The sequence below is a fragment of the Panthera pardus genome, unplaced genomic scaffold (genome assembly GCF_024362965.1).
Source record: "Panthera pardus isolate Hobbes unplaced genomic scaffold, ASM2436296v1 HiC_scaffold_27, whole genome shotgun sequence".
Lineage (NCBI taxonomy): Eukaryota > Metazoa > Chordata > Mammalia > Carnivora > Felidae > Panthera > Panthera pardus.
This window is the reverse complement of record NW_026526843.1, coordinates 63,473,934-63,494,979: the sequence shown is the minus strand read 5'-3', so window position 1 is coordinate 63,494,979 and position 21,046 is coordinate 63,473,934. Positions and strand designations below refer to the sequence as shown.

Genomic DNA, 21,046 nt, shown 5'->3' with positions numbered 1-21,046 from the left:
CATAAACATCACAAGTGGGGGAGAGGCAGACAGATGGAGACTGAGAATCCCAAGCAGACTCCACACTACCAGCACAGAGCCTGATAACGGGGCTCAAACTCATGAAACCGTGAGATCATGACATGAGCTGAAACCAAGAGTTGGATGCTTAAACCACTGAGTTACCCAGGCACCACTCTATAACTTCTTTATCATACCCATCACACTGCAGGGAACTCAATAGGTGCTAGCAAATATTCATGGACTTGACTTGAGGCAAGGCTTACAGTATAACCAAAGGTTCCGAAAGCACAGAGAAATCCTATTGCTCTTCAGCCTGTGTCTCTTGCCCTGGAGTTTTTCTGCCCCCATGTACAGTGATTGCACAGTAATGACTGAAACCCCTGGGGCCAACTGATGGAGAAAACAACCACTAGCTCCTCCCACACTACTCCACAAGACACATCTGGGAGGTGGGGCACAGAAATTCTAAGCTAAAGAGGCCAAGACTCCTGGCAGTTTTGATGACTTTTAGAAATTTAGTGATAAATATAACATTATATTCCCTGTCATATGAGCTGCTATATGGTGGGGGGCAACCTAAGGAAATGAAACATGATCAGATTTGCATTTTAATATCACTCTGGATGCAGTGTGGAGGATGGATTGGATGAAGGTGGGAAGACCAATGAAGAGACTACTGCAGTTATCCAGTCAGGAAGAGATGAGTAGATGGAGGTTGAAAGTATAGGAGAGAAGGGAAGATGGATACATCCAGATCTCGAAGGAGGAGGGAAGAATTTGGCTCCATAGCACAAGTAGAGGAATTCATTTCTTGCCAGAAGGGAGACACTGACACTGAAAGACAAAAGAAGGGGAAGGAAAAGGTATGTTTGTGAAGGGGACTGGGGGGAAAGGAGGTTGAGAGGTTCTGACCTGATGCTTTTGTCATTCTCAGTGAACTGGGAGGCAAGGCCATCTTCTGAGCATGGAGAAGAGGGTAGTAGGCAGCTGATTAAGGACACTTAGAAGAGTTTCTAGGCAGCTGAGTTTAGAGATCATTATTTTGTTGTGACTCTAGTCCACAAGTTGTGGGATTTTTCTTTCTGAGAAACAGTCATAGGCTTTGGTGATTAGGATATCATGGGTTCCTGTCAAGAAAACATCTTCTGTGGCAGGGTTGGAGCAGAAGACATATTGCTGGATCTGAGGAGTGAAGAGCAGAGCGAGGGAAAATGCAGACACCAAGTATAGACCACACTTTCAAGAGGTTTAGCAGAAAAGACAAAGGGGTGATAGGGCTATGGCTTGAGGAAAAAACAGAGAAAGGACTCTTTGCATTTGTTTTTAGGGTAGGATTGACTCTGAGGCCTAAAACAGATGCTGTGTATGTACTCTAATGGAGGTAATATATAGTAGTGTTTAAGAGCATATACTCTGGAGCCACCAGTGCCTGGGGTCAAATTCTGGCTTTGCCACTTACCTTAAAATTAAGTAAGTCACTTAAACCTCTCCATGCCTTAGTTTTCTCAATGGCAAAATAGGGGAAATTATAGTACCTGCATCAGAATTGTTGCAAGTAATAAATAAGATAATATTTGTGAAACAACAATAACTTGTATGTAGTAAGTGCTTGATAAGTGTTAGATATTATTATCGTTATTCAAGAAATAATTACATGCAGAATATGATTGGGTTTGTTTTGATTTCAGCAAGCCTATTTCCTCATTATTGTAAAAGTAATATATGCACCTTTTTTAAAAGTAGCTTTTGAAAAATTATACAAGTTTGGGTTTTTTTTTTTTCTACAGAAAAAATCAGAAAATACAGATCACCAAAAAGAAGAAAACAAAGGTAGCTATATTTTCAATCCCTATCATCTTTAATATTCTGGTGTATACCATTCCAGACTTTTTCTATTCACCCTATAGTGGTTTTCAAATTGTGTTTTGGTCTTTGTAGCAGCTGGGGTTAATTACCCTAATACACCCAGGGAACTGCCCCAACTCCTGGTTCTGGGGACCCCAACACATGAGAGACCTAGGCCCTGCATCTCCTGGAGAGGAGAGGGAAGGTCAGACACCTTCTCTGAGGCGCTGCTTCTAGAAACGCCCATCTTCTGGTTCCCCTGTGCAGAAAGCAGATACCCTATCTCTGACTGTCCTATATCCATTATCCTCTTGCTCCTCGAAGTATGGTTCCTGGACCAGCAGCATCAACATCACCCAGAAGCCTGCTAGAAATGCAGATTCTTAGGCCCCATCCCACACCTGCTGTATCAGAATCTAAAATTTAATAAGTTCCCCTGGTGATTTGCACATACATTAAAACTTGAGAAGCACTGGACTAGCCCAGGTCCTTCCAATTCTAGGAATGAAGAGTTCCCTAAATGTTCTTAATCACTAGAAACTTCAAGAACTTTCCCACCAAAAGTTTTACCTTTCGTTAGGCCATTCTGTTTCATGGAACATTCTGAGCTTTGTAAGTGAACAATAGGCCTTATGCCTTCCTCAGGACTCCAGTGTATCCCATTCAAACATTAAACATCTTTATGATCAAATTCAGTAGACAGAGGATGGAGCCAGGGAAAGACAGAATAACTCTGGTCCTAATGGGGCTTCTGATTTCTTCTGGATAAACAATGTCAAACAATTTCCTCTCAGAAGAGAGGAAATTATGTTATTTGGGCAATGTGGGCCATACAATCAGGGAACAAGTTCCCACTAGCAGATATAACAGGACAGCTTCTGTGGGATGTTTCTGCCCCTGAGTTCTACACACCATCCTAAGTCAGAAATGAGAAACTCCTATCAAGGATCACTTACCCATTAAATAGGTAATAAATGAAGGGGCCCTTGATTATAAAGCATTTTTTCACTGCAATAAACTACATTACTTCTTTTTTAAAAACTATGAAAAGAAAATATAAGACTTTATTAGGTAAACATAGTGGAGAATATAGGCTTTTGTTATGGCTTGTTAAGAAATAGGGACAGGGATGCCTGGGTGGCTCAGTTGGTTAAGCATCCAACTCTTGGTTTCAGCCCAGGTCATGATCTCATGGTTTTGTGAGTTCGAGCCCTGTGTCTGGCTCTCTGCTGGCAGCACAGAGCGTGCTTGGGATTCTCTCTCCTCTCTCTCTCTCTCTGCCCCTCTCTCACTCGCACTATAAAGAAAATAAAACTTTTTAAAAAGATAGGGACAGAAGAGATACTAAAGGGAAGGAGGAAGACAAAGAGACCCAAAGTAAAGGAGAATAGGCATATATATATATATATATATATATATATATATATATATATATATATATATATATATTTACATACATACACACACACATACATACACGTTTAAGCACACAGAAACACAGACTGATGCTATTGACATTGGCATGATGTTCTCAGATAAGATATAAATGCCAAGACATCCACACATAAATTCATCAAACATTTTTCTCACACTTTTTCTGTGTCAAGTGCTAAGGATATTAAAGTGAATATGGGTCTCTGCCTTAAGAGAGTTCACATATCTAGCAGAGGAGCAAGACATTGATCAAGTACTCACACAAATGACCATTGTATTGGTTTCCTATTGATGTTGTAACAAATAACCACAAACTTGGTGGCTTATAACAACACCCATTTATTATCTTTCAGTTCTGTAGGTAAAAGTCTGATCCAGGTCTCACTGGGCTAAAATCAAGGTGTCAGCGGAGCGATACTCCTTTTTGGGGGTTCTTAGGTGAGAATTCTTCTCCTTACTCCTTCTAGCTTCTAGAGGCCACCCACATTCCTTGCCTCATGACCCTCTCCCCACATTTTCACAGGCAGCAACATTGCATCTCTCTGAGGTGTTTGTTCCTGGTCACATCTGCCTGTGACTCTCGCTCTGCCTCCCTTTTCCACTTTTAAGGACCCTTCTGATTATATTGGGCCCACCTAGATAATCCAGGCGACTCCCCATTTCAATGTCAGCTGATTAGCAAACTTAATTCCTGCAACCTTAATTCTCTTCTGTCATGTAATCTAACATATTCACAGGTTCTGAGATTAGGACATGGACATCTTCGGGGCTCCATTTTTCGGTGGCCTACCACACCATTTAACTACAAACTGTGCATTATAGAAGCTGTTGTCTTAAATGGGGCTATAGACATCTGTGCACAAGTACAGAATTCTGGAACTATACTGAATTCTATTCTTTGCTGCCTACATATGTTTGTTAGCTGTTTCCTCTGAGATGCCATTTTCCTCAATCTCTATATATCTATATTCTAGCTATCTTTTAAGATGTTGCTCAAATGGCACTTAGACTTTATCAGGTGGAAAAATGAAAAATAATCTTTGTTCAGAATACTTCTACTTTTAGTATCTTAGTTGGTGTCTAATTGAACTTGTGAGGAAGCCGCTGTATTCAAAAATGAATTGTGATATCTTAAAACACACTTTAAAGTATTCAAACTGGACTTTTCAGACACTTCTTTTTGGATCACAGAAGGAAATGAAAAGAGAAAGCCAAGCCCTCTAGGCAACAGTGAAGAGGGACAGAAGGAAGTGACTTAGAAACACCACACCAAGGGGGAGTATTCTGTTTCTTTAAGACCTTGCTGAAAGTAAAAGCAGACAAATGGGAGCTGATATGCAAAAGAACAAAGTGATAAGGTACCCTTAATGGTTTGCTAAAGGGTGGAATTAAATCATGGTTCTAGGAAGGGTTGCAAGCTTCTTCAATGGCAAAAACATAGAATCTGATACACGTTGTTGAATCCTGCCTCCTCCAGTCAGTTATGAGACACTGGGTTAATAACTGAATTATTTTAAACCTATTTCCTCACCTGTAAAACAGGAATTACAAAAGTGACTAATCACAGTGCCTGACACCTAATAGGTGTTCAATAAATCTTGCTTTGTGAGTGAAGATTCAGAGAGGTGAAGAAACTTTTCTAAGTTTATACAGATTGAGCCAGGCCCTAGAATTCTAATGTATCAAAATTGTTTTGCTGGTTTTTCAGTTCTTTGGAAATATATAAACTATTAATGGTCCTTATAGCACATCTCCATAACTAAAGAATAGTTTACCCTTATCCTGACTGAGACCACTACACTAACAGAGCTTTCTCTCTTGTTTCCCTGTGAATATACCAGCATTTCTCATTTGAAAAAGAAGATTTTAAAGTACTTGGTACATTAACCTGCCTCCTTTGAGGAAGTCTGAATGATTTCATTCTTGGCACTGAAGGACACTAATATCTGGAAAGTGGAACAGTGCTTCTAGATCCTATTGTTCTAAACTTTGATGATTGTGGTAAAAGAACCTTTTAAACAGATTAAATATCCCTCTGAAACAAAGTCCTGAAGCCAACACCCTAGATACTAAATTAAAAGCTTAGGGGATATGTCAGCAGTCTTCCCATTTTACAGGTGACACACAAGAATTTGTTTCCCTTTCATTTTGGTTCACATATTCCTCTACTTTCCGCAAACATTTTCCATTTTGAAGCTTAGTTCAGTAATAGTTATTCTGAAATTTTACTTAATGTGGTCTGGCAGACTGAAGAAGTGAATTGGAATACAAGTGTAATAGCAGGCATCTGAATGGAGTGGAATGAGAAGTGGAATAGAAGCTAGAGGACACTGGTACTCTTGGGCCTCTTTCCGTTTCTGGGCCTTTGTTTTCCAGATTGTAAAGGGAAAGGGCTAGGCTACAGGGTCTCTAAGATCCCTAGCATTCTATGATTCTATGGGCTTTCCCCACTACACTGAAGTATTAGAATATAAAGGAGTATATATATATATATATATATATATATATATATATATATATATATATGTGATAGGGTGGGGGGGGGTGAAGAAGGGGGAAAATGGCAGGCAGGCAGGCACTTCATTTGAGCTTACACATTCAGTAGAGTGTGCAAGATAAGGGAAGAGGGCAGGAAAACTTGCTAACAAAAGGTCTACTTTACTAAGGATAGTATTCAAGCAACCCTGCATCACTAAAGCCTCCACTCTATAGCTGAAAGCCTACCAAGAGCTGGGAATGAACTAACAAGACCTCAGATGATTATATTAACCACGTTTTTCCCAAGTTTGGTTTTGTTTCCACTGAAATGTATTCAGCAGGCTAGACATGTTTCTACCGACTTTGCTACTGGCATGTAAGGACAAGGACAAGCAGCTACAGAAAAAAAAAAAAAAGATTACTATTTCACTCTTCTTAGTTTGGGTCACGAGATTTGACTCTTTATAAAACCTATACCTCAAAAAGTATGCCATATGTGTTGCGACGTAAGAGTCAATATAAACAATATCGCCTCTTACTATAAATTTCACCCAGACCAGACAATTTAAACATTGGCCTAATTTGGGGTTTAAAGTTATGAATAGAATGTAAAGTTATCGTTAAAAGCTGACTTTACAGAACCAGACTTATATTTACTTTGATGTTTTGTCATGTATATAAACCCAATCAGGCAACAAAGATAGAAGAATCAGATCCTTAAACAGTCTTTCATTTTCTGAGTTCCAGAAACACAGTAAGAAACACAGCTCTGGGAGTGCCTCTGGGCAAAAGATAAAGGTTACAGTTATGGAAGTGGTAATTAGAGCCCATTACAACTTATCTGCTTTGTCATTAAAACGCCTGTCAGACCTCTTATTTTTCTAACCCGAGGAAAAGAAAAGGTATACCTTAGTCTGGGAGACTGTTAACCAAAGGCAAGGGATTTCTAATTCCATTCACAAATTTACCATGTAACCTTAGACAAACCCATCGCCTTTTGCCTTCAAACTGTGCTTAGCTCACAGTTAAACTTTAACTCTTGGAGCTGAAAGGCACTTCAGGAACTCACCTGGTCCAGGGTCCTGCCTTCAGAAGTGTTGTCATTATAGTCCTATTTTCCAAATGAGACCTGAAGACCCAGATAGCTCAACTAGAATGCTATCTGCCGCCTAAGTGCAATGGATTTTATTTCGTTCTTTTACCTTAACTGTCATGAGGAGAATGTAATTATTCTCACTTTTTTTTTCACAGCTATGTCGTATACAGGTTAACACACAATAACCACAAGCCACTTTGAAAACACCAAAGGAAACTTATAATATTAACAACAGATACTAGCACTTGGAATGGGTGGGTCTGAAGGAAAACTAAAAGGAATGGACGGGTCTGAAGGAAAATTAAAAGGAATGGACTTAGCCCTTTGAAAAATTAGCTTGAGGAAACAAACAGCATTACACTCAATTTAGTTAAATGGACCGAACTCACTTTCTATATATACGTGTAAGAGTATAATTAGGAGTAATGAAAAATGAAAAAAAGAACAGGTATGCCACTAACGGTCTTACCATTAGGCTTGAGAGGGTAATCAAAGCAAGTGACATTTTGCACGTAAAATAAGAAGTCCTGAAGGAAGTGGGCTCCTTGGGGGAAGAGCAAAAGGAAATGACGGCTTTTTCTTGCAATTTAAGAAGTTCACTTATACAACCTCTAGTGATCTCTTCCTTTCGCCCTTAAAAATGGTCTATAGTCTGGTCACTGAATGCCTGGATTATCTTCCTGTCTCCAATCTTTCTTCATTTTGCATTCTTAACCATTCAAATTACCTGTGCCAAATCGCCTTTACCTGTAACTTTGAACACATTAACCACCTCACAAACCCTTAATCATCCGTTATTGAATGATTTATTCAGCATTTCAACATCTTCCATCAATCCACTCCAATATATTCTCTTTCCCAATCCTTCTCTACCTTTATTCCTTTTCTTTCAATACTACACTTTCTCCTCATATACCTGAAACAAATCCCATCCTTGCATCTGGTAAGTCATCTCTCTTCATCTTTCTTGAAAACCAACACTTACTTGATGTGAGAACTATAGGGAGAGGGTTGAGTTGATTCAATAGGTAGAAGTCTCTTGGTAGTCATCTGATATGATTAACTAAAGGAGATTGGAACTAACTCCCCTCTTCCTTACATGTTTCTACCAGAGACAAGGTGAGGACACAATGATGAAGCGCAGAATTTGGAGGAGTGCTACAGGGTAGAGATTGCTTGGAATATGTAGTAGTTATGAGTGTTAAAGAGGGCCTGCAGTGTTTTAGGATTTGTCTCTTTTATTCGTTCAATTACAGCTTTCTCTCCATTATCTTTAATAAAGGCCTCAATTTATATGCTGCCTTCCTTGATGAACATATATAGTAGTCACTATCAGATCTCTCAATTGAGGAGAGGAAGGGTGACTGCCATAGTTAGCCAAGTAGGCACAATGGTGACAGGAAGGATATTCCAAACAGAGGGTGGCAGTATATACTGTAAAGCAATTTTATGGCAGTACATACTCTGGGGAGTAAAACTCTTAGGTGGGCAATTCCATTATTATATCCAACATGAGTAATATGGGAAGAGTTTGGTTACCTAGCAGATATTAAGCTTAGAAACAATATATATTTTGGATTTTAAATTTTTATTCACCTCCATATAACAGCATATATAAAATGTTGCACAGACAAAAAGCATTTCTGAAATTTGGTAACTCTTTTGGGATTGGCACAGATTACAGACTTGAAAAAAAAGCCATGGTGGAAAAATTTTCATCTCTAAGGGTAGATTTGGTACGGAGATAGCTAAAAGTCACTTGAGACTAAGTCTAGTGAAATCAGGTGGGTAATAACCTGAACATAATTTTTAGTGAAATAAGCATGTAAAAGAATGACCTAATTTACTGTTAGAGTAAGTATCTATAGCTTCACAACATGCCACCCTTAAAAGAAACAAAGGTTACTGAGATAAGGTAAGTAATTAAAGTTTTGTTTGGGGCATAAATGTTAAGTATCTGATTTGTGATAGAGGGAAAATGGGCATAGCTAAGGGAAAACTACAAAATATTCAGCTTCTTTGGAGGCCAGGTAATAAGGCTTCCATCAACCTGCTATGGGTTCAGGAGGGTAAGCAGCTTTTCTATCAAGTGTGGATTGGTAGCCTTGCTTGATTTAAATGAGTGATTTCAGCTGTTAGGAAGCAGGAAATGGTGCTGGATTACAAAGAGACAACCAAAACTAACACAAACACACACAGGCTTCCTGGTATGTAAATTATTTTTGAGGTTAGAGATCCCCTTTTACAGAATTTAGTACATAACAGATTCAAAGACCAAACTTTTTGACCTCCCAATATTAAATAACTGAATGTGCAAAAGAATCACCATTAAATAGGACATCAAAAGCTATACATTTTCTATGAAACAATATGTGCACAGATTTTCAAAGCTGTGAAAATGCAATAAAGAGCACAACACATTTTGGTCACTTTATTAAATGACATTAAATAGTTTAAGTTTCAACTACTAAACAGCACTTTGAATGGTGAAAACACAGATAGTATTATTGTCATACTTGAATGCTTTTCTTTAAAAACACAATTCCAGTCCTTATATATATTACAAAACAGCCTTAAAGGAAGAAGTGACATCTTTTCTACAGTACTTAAGATACTCAATACGAAACTGAAAAGCAGTCTAAACAGAAACAAAGGCAAGTCTTCACAGCTGTATGATTTCAGCAGCCAAAGCTGGATGATGGACCGAAACATTACTATACAACTGGGACAAAACATATACAATATCACAATACTAAGCAAAAACGCTTTACACCCAAAGAAATAAAACAGGTTACAAAATGTGGAGAATTTAGCAGGCAAAACTGTATTACAAGCAACATTTTAAATCGTCATTTTTTAAGCCATTGCAACTATTTAAAACATCTAAAACAAATAGAAAAATGAGCCTTTTAGTATCTTAATTGATGTGATTTTGTCTTTAAATATTTGTTAAAGCTTGATGTTATACTCAAAGTACATATTATGTAGCTAAAATGTCAAGTGAGAAGAGTGTATGCAAAGTGGTCCAAGTTTTATTTCAAACTCTCTTAGTTCCAATTAATCCTTTCTATGTATTACTCCTTAAGTCATAGTTTCATCCATGGTGAAAAAGGTTTAGAAGGTTGCCTAAAATTTTTACATCCATGTCTTTGAGCAAGTAATCAGACCATGTTGAAAGTTCTCAGGTCTAGTAAATCAGGTTTAAAGTATTCTGGACTTGCAGAAATACCAACTGACAACAGCTGGCCATTGTGTACTGCCTTTAAATACTTCTCATAAATCTTGTCCTTTTCATTCTTCTAAAGTAAAAACATATCTCCCCCATCCCAATTAAATAAACTTGATTATATGGCTGGCACAATATCCAAATATATGGAATTTGTTAGTGATAACTCACCATGGTAAAGTGGGAGGGGGGATGGAGTGGATCCACCTAACCTCACAAATTCTGTATCACAAACCTTAGTGCTCTTGGATGTTTACCACTAGTTCTTTCATGATAAAAATGGAAATCTCTTAGTCATCCAAATAACTCAAAACAGTTCTAGCTAATGTTAAACTCATTCTAATCCAGTGATACCTAGAGCAATTCCGCCACCCAACTTTCATTTTTTATGCAATTCCTTAGCTATTTCCACTACCTGTTACATCACCATCTCAAAAATGGTTTTGCCTTGTTGAGTTGACTCCCATAGTCTAACAATCTTTTTCTTCAAGGAACTCAAGCAACCAAATTGTACATGAATAAACTCATAGGTCATTTTATAGGCTTGGATTAAGAAAAACAACAATGTAATGGTTTTCTAGTAAAAGTTCATAAAAGGGTAGTAGATGAATTTTGATCCTAAAACTGCCTCACGGATCTAAACTAAAAAAAAATCAAACTTTGAAATGTAAGTTATTTAAGATAACATAGGAAAGTTGAGGGAAAAGAACATAAGGGTGACAGAAAAGAGGAAGAGCATAGAAGCCAGTGATCCTTATCTTTCGGAGGAATTATTTCACAATACTGACAGTACTGGGAATTATTAAAGCACATTCCTCATGTGAACTTAAGAAGTCAGCAATGGTTCTGCCATTTTGATATTTATAGAACAGGGTGTGACCCTACAACCACACCATCATCCTTAACCTCCTAAAATGCTAGAACTTGATTTTGTTAGTCCACATCCCACTGCCAGCAACAGGATGAAGCACTAGCACTGGCACAAAGCAGTTAGGAGGTGTGCTTTATATTAGTGCCAGGAGCGAGAAAATTCATGTGTGGGAGATAATCCACAACCCTGAAATTTTACCAGTAATTATTTAAGCACATATAAGTGAAAATAAAAAATGGCCAAAAGACTAAAGAAGAAAAAGGAATTCTCTTCTTAGGCTATACTTAAGGCTGTTTATACAATGCTAAGATAACTGCAAGACTCCTCCAAGTTTTAGAGCAGTAGTATTTGAGAATATTGCACACAATTCTGTGTCAAAGATAACCCTTAGTTTCTAACTTTCAGTCACGGAGATAACAGCAGGAGCCGAGTTGCAGACTTCAGTCAAAAGAACATTAAAACCATTTCAATCACTTTAATAAAGAAATGGATTAAGTACAAAAGTATTTTATAACTTGAGGAATCAACTCTAAGAACTCAGCTGTGTATTTTTACATGTAAAGAACGAATATATAAATCTGTATTCTTTGCTAAATTCATTAATTTTATGACAATTTTATGGTCGCTAAAAGCAGGCATAAAAATTTAGAGAGGAAATCTGTGGAGTTGTTACTGTTATGGAAGGACTTGTTTTCACTGAAAACAATTTGAAATATCTTCTGTACTCAATGTGTGTAAGAAGATTCTAGGCAACATCACTGACAAATGTCAGGAAAAAATGGTATGCCCTATTAAAAAAAATTAAAACTAATATGGAAGATTGGCATTTAAGGGGACCAAACTATTTATACAGTTGAGTTCTGTTAAGTCATTGATTCCTAAAAAAATAAAAGATCTTTCTATGATTTTAACAATCCATTTAAGCTTAGTGCAAAATCACATTGATTTCCCTTGGGAAGGTCCTGGATTTTTGCTTCTCATTGGGGGTGGTGCACGTTGCAATGGTGGTGGCTGCATACCACCAGCTACTGACTGATACATTCCTCTCATATCAATTTGCTGGTAGTTAGAAGGATTCATGATTAAATTTGGAGGCTTTGGCATCATGAGGTGACCCAGTGTTGCTTGTTGATAAGTCATTTGTTGTTGTTGCTGCTGATTGTACTGCTGCTGGAGCCTTCGGTTCATAAGTATTCGCTGAACACAGCTGATTAACTAAAGAGAGAAAAGGGAGAGCATGTTACAAGTGCATGACCTGTCTCAAAGAGGCAAATATCGAGTTTTAAGTTAAAATCAATTTGTTAAGGGTGTACCATACCAAAAGGAAAACACATTATTGTTATCACCATTACTAATTTGAGGCATTCACAAGACCATTACTGTAGAAACCAGTTAGTAACACCATTTAGGGCTAAATTTTCTTAATGACTTGACTACGGTATTGCAATGCAAGCAGTATTTAGGTTAGTTGCCATAGTAACTGTCCTGCGCTATGATTAGTTTCAAGTATTAGTTACAGCACTTTTTGTCAAGTCTCATTTCTTGTTCATTCTTCTGAATATTTCACATAATGACAGACAAACATTTTTAGTGACAAACACCAAAGGGGAAAAGCACTTGCAGTGGGAATAATTCCTACTTGGACTATCTCAAATTTCCTAAGATAATCTGAAATCAATAATTCTACAGCGCTTTCTAAGTAAAATTCATGCCACAGAAATTGATTCCCTGGAGTCAAGAGTTGAAATTTCCCACTGAAAGGCAGATGGCTGGCAAACAACTATGCTGGGAAAAAATGATCAAAGGTCCTGGAATATGCTAGCCTTTTAAAGAATTAAATAATTTAATAGGAACTGGTGACATATATCATCTATAGCTCCACTTTTTTTTTTTTTACTCTCAAATATATTAAAAAGTATACTTATTTTGGGAAGGTGTTTAAAAATGGTAAATATGGTAAAAGTTTGGCAAAAATTCTTTTTAAAAAAATTTTTTTTAATGTTTATTTATTTTTGAGACAGAGAGAGACAGAGCATGAACGAGGGAGGGTCAGAGAGAGAGGGAGACACAGAATCCAAAGCAGGCTCCACGCTCTGAGCTGTCAGCACAGAGCCCGACGCGGGGCTTGAACGCACGGACTGTGATATCATGACCTGAGCCAAAGTCGGACGCCCAACTGACAGCCACCCAGGCGCCCCTGGCAAAAATTCCTTTTTAAATGTCCAGACTACATAACATATAAAATTATGTGAAAGAGATCCTACATAATCTTCAAGGAGACCCACTTGGGAAGTTGTTGCTCTTCTGTAATCTGGTAACCAAGATATTACACCTTTACTTGACATTATTAGGTTTTCTGACAATACTTCTTCCAGGAACAACCAATGACCCAGCCAGCCAGCCATATGAGGAAGGGATGGTTATTGACACAGATGTCACACAAACCCATTATTATGAATTCAAGAAAATTGGACATAACTTAGAAATAGTCAAACTCTTACCATTTGTTGTTTTGTCAATACATCATTGTAGATTGCTTCTCTTCGTTTAACATCAAGCTCCTGACTGGCTTGTCTACTTAATGCTAACGCCTGTACTTGGGCCTCTGAGAGATTCATGTTTTCTTTCCACTAAAAGAAAAAGGTTCTATTTACTCCTTATTGCAGTACATTGAGGAAAAATAATTAAGGTACTTAAAAATACTCAGGATTTTAAAAGTTTTTTTTCTCTCTCCTTTATTCTTTTCTAAAGAAAACAAGGATGTAAAAAGCAAGGCACTAAGTTATCCACCGTTGTACAAGGTTTGGCTATCTCTGGAGTGAAACTACTTGGATTTAATTGGTGCAACAGATAAAACTTGTTTATGTAAACAACACATACATTTCTATGACTGACTGATTTCCCATTTCTTAGATATTACCCATTTCTCTTTTGTGCCAGCTTTTAGGTAAAATTGCTGAATTATAGCTTGACACTATTATCCAGTTTACGAGCATTTTACTATTGCCAATAAAGATATAAAAATTATGCTGTTTTCCCCACAGAAGGAGTGAAGCAAACAACAATTAAAAATTAAAACAAATTAGGGGAGGGACAATATTGCAAGTTGGAGTAAGACAACTGCCAATTAACTTACTACAGCTGAAATTATATCTTCAAGAGGCTGAATCCTCACTGCCGTTACACTGTTCGTTGCTTCCACAACCTTTTCTCTTCCTTGATTAATGAGGTCCTAGAAGAATATAAGAAATCTTACATAGGGCATATAAAAGATGGCCTGGTTGTAAAGTATAAGGATCCTTCCTCTTGCCAATTGATAGCACTTGTTTTCTTTGTAAATGTTTATTTATTTATTTTGGGGGGGGGGGTGCAGAGAAAGAGGGAGAGAATCCCAAGCAGACTCTGCACTGTCAGCACAGAGCCCAACTTGAGGCTCAATCTCCTGAACCGTGAGATCATGACCTGAACCCAAATCAAGAGTCAGGCGCATAACTGTCTGAGCCACCCAGGCACCCCTTTTATATAGCATTTGGTTTTAAAACTCTTCAAATAATTGAAAAGCAGAAAACTGCAGCATCAATAAAGTGGGTAAAACGCATCAGTGAGGGTCTTGTTAGGAAGATAAAAGTTTGGGTTTGCACCAGTAATTTATAAATTTAAATACATTTTAAAAAGGAAACAACACTTTCAATTAAGTTATTACATTATTGGTATAATAAAACCTAATCTTTCTTATTTAATTTATAATTGACTCTTAATTAACTTATTTCATACTGAACATTATCATATACTTAATGCTGCATCTCCATTGCATCACAATGTAAATGAATGTATTCTATTTTCAAACATTAAGTTAATTTGTTTATTCAAAATATTTTATAACTGAAGAAAGTTCTATTTCCCCAGCTAGTCAGCTGCCTATTGTTCCTTAATTAAAACAATTCAAACAACATTAATTCAAGGCCTAATTCTCTTGTGCTCTGAACAAACCACATTCTACCATACTATGTTGGTTCAAAAGGGTCAACAAAATAAAAGAAAAATTTCTTGGTCTATTCAGAGGTAATCTTTTGGAGAATGTGATATTCCTGCATAGGGAACCCTCAACAACAGGCACTTGAAATTGCCTTTAATTCAAGTTAAACTACTTTTGTACTTCACAACTTACCTCCAGCTGTTGATTACTCATTGCTGACAGGGCTCCCAAATTGAAAGGAATATAAGGAGTTTGAGAGTTGAAACTGACAGGGGGTAAATTGGTCCCAGTTGGTATGTTGAAACGCATGGTCAGTCCCTAAAAACAAAAAATTATGCACTTTCCACATTGTGATTTAAAACTTGAAATTCTACATCACCTACTGGTTTAGAAAAGAATCCACATTCTCAGATCTAAGAAATTATTAACACTCTTCCACACACAAACAAAACACCCTTTTCACCCGAAACCAAGATCTTATTACACAGAAAGTTTTAACCCCTAAAGGTGTATTCTTTTTTTCTGATAATTCCCACAGAATGGGGCAACTCAGAGAATTCTAATGAGACTCCTAACATAACATTAACGTTAAAGAAGTTTGGTACAATGAGTTAGGAGTTTAAAGAATTCAGGTATTAGGATAAGGTTTCCCATGCTCAGGCACATTTTTGCTCAAGTGGATTGGTGTTTAAAATAAACATGGAAGGAATTATTTTAAATAAAGTTGCTGTTGGAGAGTGACATTAATTTCCAATAATGGAATATTTTTGTGTTCTGACAGTCAAAATTTAGATTTCAGGTACACATGCTAAAGCAACATTTACTCCTACCTCCAAACTCTAAGCTCCTGTATATCTGTTACTAGAGTGAGGGTGTTGATGGGAGTTAAGTGATGCTAAATATATAGCTTCCCACTAATCTCTCAATTCAGCAAGTGCTAAGCAGAAATGGGGTTACTACACTTTAAGTGGAAACTATTTTCTTCTTTCCTTTCCTCTCACCCTACCCCAAAAGGTAGCCAAAAGCCCATACACTGACTCTCATATTGTTCCTGAAGACTCACTATTATTATTACTTATTCCAAACGTGACCCTTTTCTTACTCACCTCTCTTTCAAATGAGTAACACAAATACAAAAACCAAAAAGCATTTTGAATGAACTACCTTCTTCTCTGCTTCATACTCAGCCCAAGCTGCTTTTCTTTCTTCTTCAGTCAACTCTTCTTCTTCTTTGTGGTCCAAAAGAGAATCGTGCTCATGATATCCTACGATGTGTTCTTTATGTATTTGAAGAAGTTCTGCAAGTATGGTGTCCTGTTTAGAGGGGTTGAAATAACAGAGAATTATTTTTTCTCTCTGGATCCTACCTCCAAAGTTCTTTGGCCTACTGTCAGACTAGAAACTAGACACTGGCTGCTACACATATTTCTGATATATATGATATAAATTACTTAGAAAACAGTCACAATACATGCAACACCAGCCTCTTATGTAAGAACTTTCTATATAACAATGTTTATATAAGCATGTTTTAGGGGTTCAATTTTTTAAATGACTACTTTTCAGCTTCAAGGTTTTTTTCCTCCAACTTTCTTCTAATTTTTCATATGTAGTGCTTTGTATTTTGCTTTTTTTTTAAGATTTTATTTTTTAAGTAATGTCTACACCCAATGTGGGGCTTGAACTCACAACCCCGAGATCAAGAGTTGCATGCTCTACTAACTGAGCCAGTCAGGTGCCCCATGTTTTGTACTTTGTTCTGAGTTGATAATAAATGCTAATATAAGTCTGCTTAAATAAGAGATTACATTGGATGTGCATGCTAAAAATCATAGCTACTCCTGTTTATACATATTTAACAACTTTATTTTCACAATCACTTTGGCTACCAACCACTATACTACCGAAAACCAAATCTAAATTAATCTAAACAGCTACAGGACAATTTGACTAGAACATATAGCCCTTATACTTCAACTGTACAAAGGTCAAATATAAATTACACTGAAAAGACCCATGGGTCAAATTTAAACTGATACACATTGTTTATCAATTTATTACAATTTTTTTAAGTCATAGTGTCTTAAGTCAGTCTTTTAAGGTTAAAAAAATTAAAAGCTTGAAAACTAGGATCATTTATATACTTAGTAAGAACAACCAAACTCCTGTTCTGTGTAATTACAGTTATGAGAGGGACACAAAGAGAGGCTGGGCGAAAGGGGTTAAAGTGAACCATAGATATGTTACTTGCTAATAAAAAATTAAAATACTCACAAGTTGTTTATTAAGAAATCACAGATGAAAACCTGGATATATAAAAGGCAAATTAATTCACTTTACAAAAGGATTTTTCATAGCTTCTAACAGCAAGTTCTTTTAGAACACACCTTCTAAATTGAGTGTGAATCTAGTGAAGTAACAAATAATTATAGGGCAAGGGAAAGGTTGCAGAGGTATATAGTACATTAAATGTAATCTACATCTAATAATGCTTAATGCCTTCCAAAATTTCAGCACAGACAAAGGCCACGCTTGAAAATAATTCTGTCTTTATATCTCCATCCACCCCCAGAGTATAAGGTCCAATGCATGGTAGGAGCTCAAATGTCTGTTAAATAACTCAAGTGAAAAATTCAAATTATGAGGCCCTAAGTTTTTTCTGTACATAGCAAATGCTAACACTATTTCCAAGTATTCTGAATATCTGGTATTATGTCAATAACTCTTAATCTCGCTACCCCCATAAACACCTGAAATAATAATTTCATCATTCCATGAAATAAAAGGAATTGATTTCCTTAATGAATACAGCTGTAATAATTCATTTTGACATGATGTGCTATTTCTTTTGTTGAAAACCAATAACATTAAAAGATTACACAAATGAGAGGGCTCAAGAAAGCCTAAAGGCAGAATACATAGATGCTAACAGGTTCAATTCTTCTGAAATGCTAACTAAACATTTCTCTTCTACACCAGTGTAGAAATCTATCATCAAAGCTGACTTCCCATATAAAGTCATATGCCATATAAAACAGGTTTATAATCACTAGATAGATCTCCAGAGTTCACAGTTACTGACCAAGCAGGCAGGGAGATAGGCCAATGTGATTAACTTCTATTAAAAGATAATGCCTTCCTTATGTGTAGGTCTCCCATGCTCACCCCCAACCATGACTCAAGAGAGAGGTATATAATAAAACCAGATAACACTAAATATTTTTAGTAAGTGACCATGACAAATACAATTAGGAAAGTAATCTATTCTACAAAATACCAAATAAATTATAAGGTAGAAATGTTCTATGGATAGTCCCTAATTTTACTTCTGTTAAGCAAGAAATGATGTTCTTAACCATATCAAAAATAACTTCATTTCTCTAAGAAAGAAACCTAAGAGAAAGACCAAGAGAATTGTGTGCTAGGAACTGAATTTATTTTCAGCTGTGCCACTGATTCTCTCTGTAACAATGAATAATTTAGTCTAGCTATGACTGTCACTTAAACATGAATGAAATCCTCTCTACTCACATGTCTAACAGGATGATACGAGAATAGCAAAAATAGATGAAACACCCAATTCTTTGGAAATAAATCCTCCGTCAATTAAGTGCAGTGTTTATTTCACAATTATAAACACCACAGTTAATACATTACTTTTTTATAGTTAGAGAGAAAGCCTTTCCAGAGATGCACATATGCAATGTACATGTGCACATGCGCACACACACTCTCATATATACCCTTTAAAAAATGTCTGCATTATTAGGGAGTTTTATCAAGTCAACCCTTATCATCCTATAATTTCAAAGTCCAAATTTATCACCTTGGAATTGGTAGAAACCTATGTCAAGAGAGGCAAAGTAACTTGTTCCAGTCACACAACTAACACTAACTGGGACCAGAAGGTGAATTTCCTGACTTCTATCCAGTGATCATTGTATCACATTATAAAGAATGACCACGGTTTTGTTTTTTGTTTTTGTTTTTGTTTTTGAGAGGAGGGAGGGGCAGAAGGAAAGGGAGAGGGAGAGGAAGAATCTTAAGCAGGCTCCACGCCCAGCTGAAATCAAGAGTGGGACACTTAACCGACTGAGCCACCCAGGCACCCCAAGAATGAAATATTTTGAGGCATAGTTAGTTCCTCCATTTCCCAGATCTGTTCTCTTATATTAAAAAAGACTGAAGGATTCCAGGGGTGGGAGAAACCCAAGTATGTCTATTTTCCCCTGACTTTTTAACACTTTTGTACTTTTTGAAGTTTTTTTTGAAGCATATGTTAATCTTTTAATAAAAGGAAATCTAAAAACTGAAGCAAACACAATTCTCAGAAACAAATCTGTGAAAGGCCAGTTCGTGCTTAGCCTAAACCTGACATGAACTATTTTACCATTTTCATCTTCTGGAGATAGTCATCCTAGGACACCCCACTTCCAAAACATTAGTCTTCTCCCCACCAATTCCAGACTTAAGATCTATCCTATCAAGTCAAGCATGATTGCTTTATTAAGGTCAGATTATGGTAGAGACTCAGCTTCTGTCCATACATTCACTTTCCTTTTGACCCACAGCCAACTGAAATGCCAGTAAGTCAGAGGAGAAATGCATGTGACATTGTTTTGTATTATTAAAAATTTTTGGACCCTTTCCCCCAAATATTAGCTCCCTCCGAACATCAAGCCAAAACACCACTGAAATTGCTTCTATTGGCTACAACACTTCCTTCTTTTCAAAGAATTTAAAAAAATACAGAAACAATGCTAATGTCCTATTTTAAAACCTAGAAATAACTAATGGTAACACCTGTCATATATTTCTACACACATTCACATTTTAAACTCACACTCACACACACGTTTTCACATAAAAATGGTATTGTACTACAGTTTTGAAAACACTTTTCTGAATTATTATCTTTCCATGGACATCATTTTACATCAAATACAAACCATAATTTTTATTTATTTATTTTTTTTTTTATTTATTTTTGGGACAGAGAGAGACAGAGCATGAACGGGGGAGGGGCAGAGAGAGAGGGAGACACAGAATCAGAAACAGGCTCCAGGCTCCGAGCCATCAGCCCAGAGCCTGACGCGGGGCTCGAACTCACGGACCGCGAGATCGTGACCTGGCTGAAGTCGGACGCTTAACCGACTGCGCCACCCAGGCGCCCCACAAACCATAATTTTTAATGGCTGCAAGATGCTTACAAAGTATATAGATATACCTTATAATCTATTTAATTATTCTCCTACTTAATTAAGGGTTTATTAAGACATTTAGGCCACTTCCAGTATTCATTATGACCAATTCTGCAATGAAATACATTAATGGACAATTTTAATGTATTTCAACCATTTGTTCATACAATAACTATGCTGATAATACTCAAGGACTTAATGTTTACAACAATCTTCACTGTAACAAAGAAAAGACACTACATGTTAAATTAACTGATTTTTATAGGAACAAGATTCATTTTACACAGCTCACGAGGGCATGAGACAAAAGCACGAGGGCAAAAATGTTTCTTTCCTCTAGAGTGCTGTTTGAGACAAAAGAGAAAGATACAGAATTTCTGATATAAACTGTTTCTACATCTTTCCCTTTGTAAATTAACTGTAGCATACTGTCAATACAAGAAACAGATGATGAGATTAAAACAGCAAAGAAAAACGTGTAACAGAATTCTCAGAATATTTCTTTGGGAAAAACAGTTTTGCAAGTCTAGAGCAAATTATACAAGTTAATAAAGAAAAATTTCATCCCAATGTACAACACAATCAGTGGAGAGGCTTTTTGTTTCTTCCCTTTGAAGCATGTATTTATTAGTTGCTATAGCAACACTATTATTGAAAACAATACTGGAACAGAATCTATAATCACTAGGCCAACAGTCATGAAAATGAGGTTTAAATTATATCCAAATGTGTACCTTTTCTTTGTCTAAATTTTATTTTCCTTCAGTAAGTGAAAAAGCTTACAAGCTGGGAAAAAGCATGGTCTATATTCTAGGTAACAGCTAAGTTAGCTTAAGCTTTAAAAATGACTGGTTTAATTAATAAAATAAAATTAATGATAAATTAAAAGTTTAAGTTAATTTATTTAGAAGTTTAA

At 36.6% G+C, this 21,046-nt stretch overlaps 1 protein-coding gene across 8 annotated transcripts in view; it reads right to left on the bottom strand.

Moving 5' to 3' along the window:
- Positions 1-9,272: 9,272 nt before the first annotated feature.
- Positions 9,273-21,046, bottom strand: part of ATRX (ATRX chromatin remodeler) — a 308,093-nt gene continuing 296,319 nt past the window's right edge. For all 8 annotated transcript variants that reach the window (XM_019436157.2, XM_019436156.2, XM_053891478.1 and 5 more), the window contains 5 exons: positions 16,094-16,243; positions 15,122-15,247; positions 14,090-14,185; positions 13,455-13,583; positions 9,273-12,168 (listed from right to left, as the gene is read on the bottom strand). In XM_019436157.2, the coding sequence (XP_019291702.1) occupies positions 11,890-12,168; positions 13,455-13,583; positions 14,090-14,185; positions 15,122-15,247; positions 16,094-16,243 (780 nt within the window). In that variant the 3' untranslated portion in view covers positions 9,273-11,889. The remainder of the gene's footprint in view (positions 12,169-13,454; positions 13,584-14,089; positions 14,186-15,121; positions 15,248-16,093; positions 16,244-21,046) is intronic.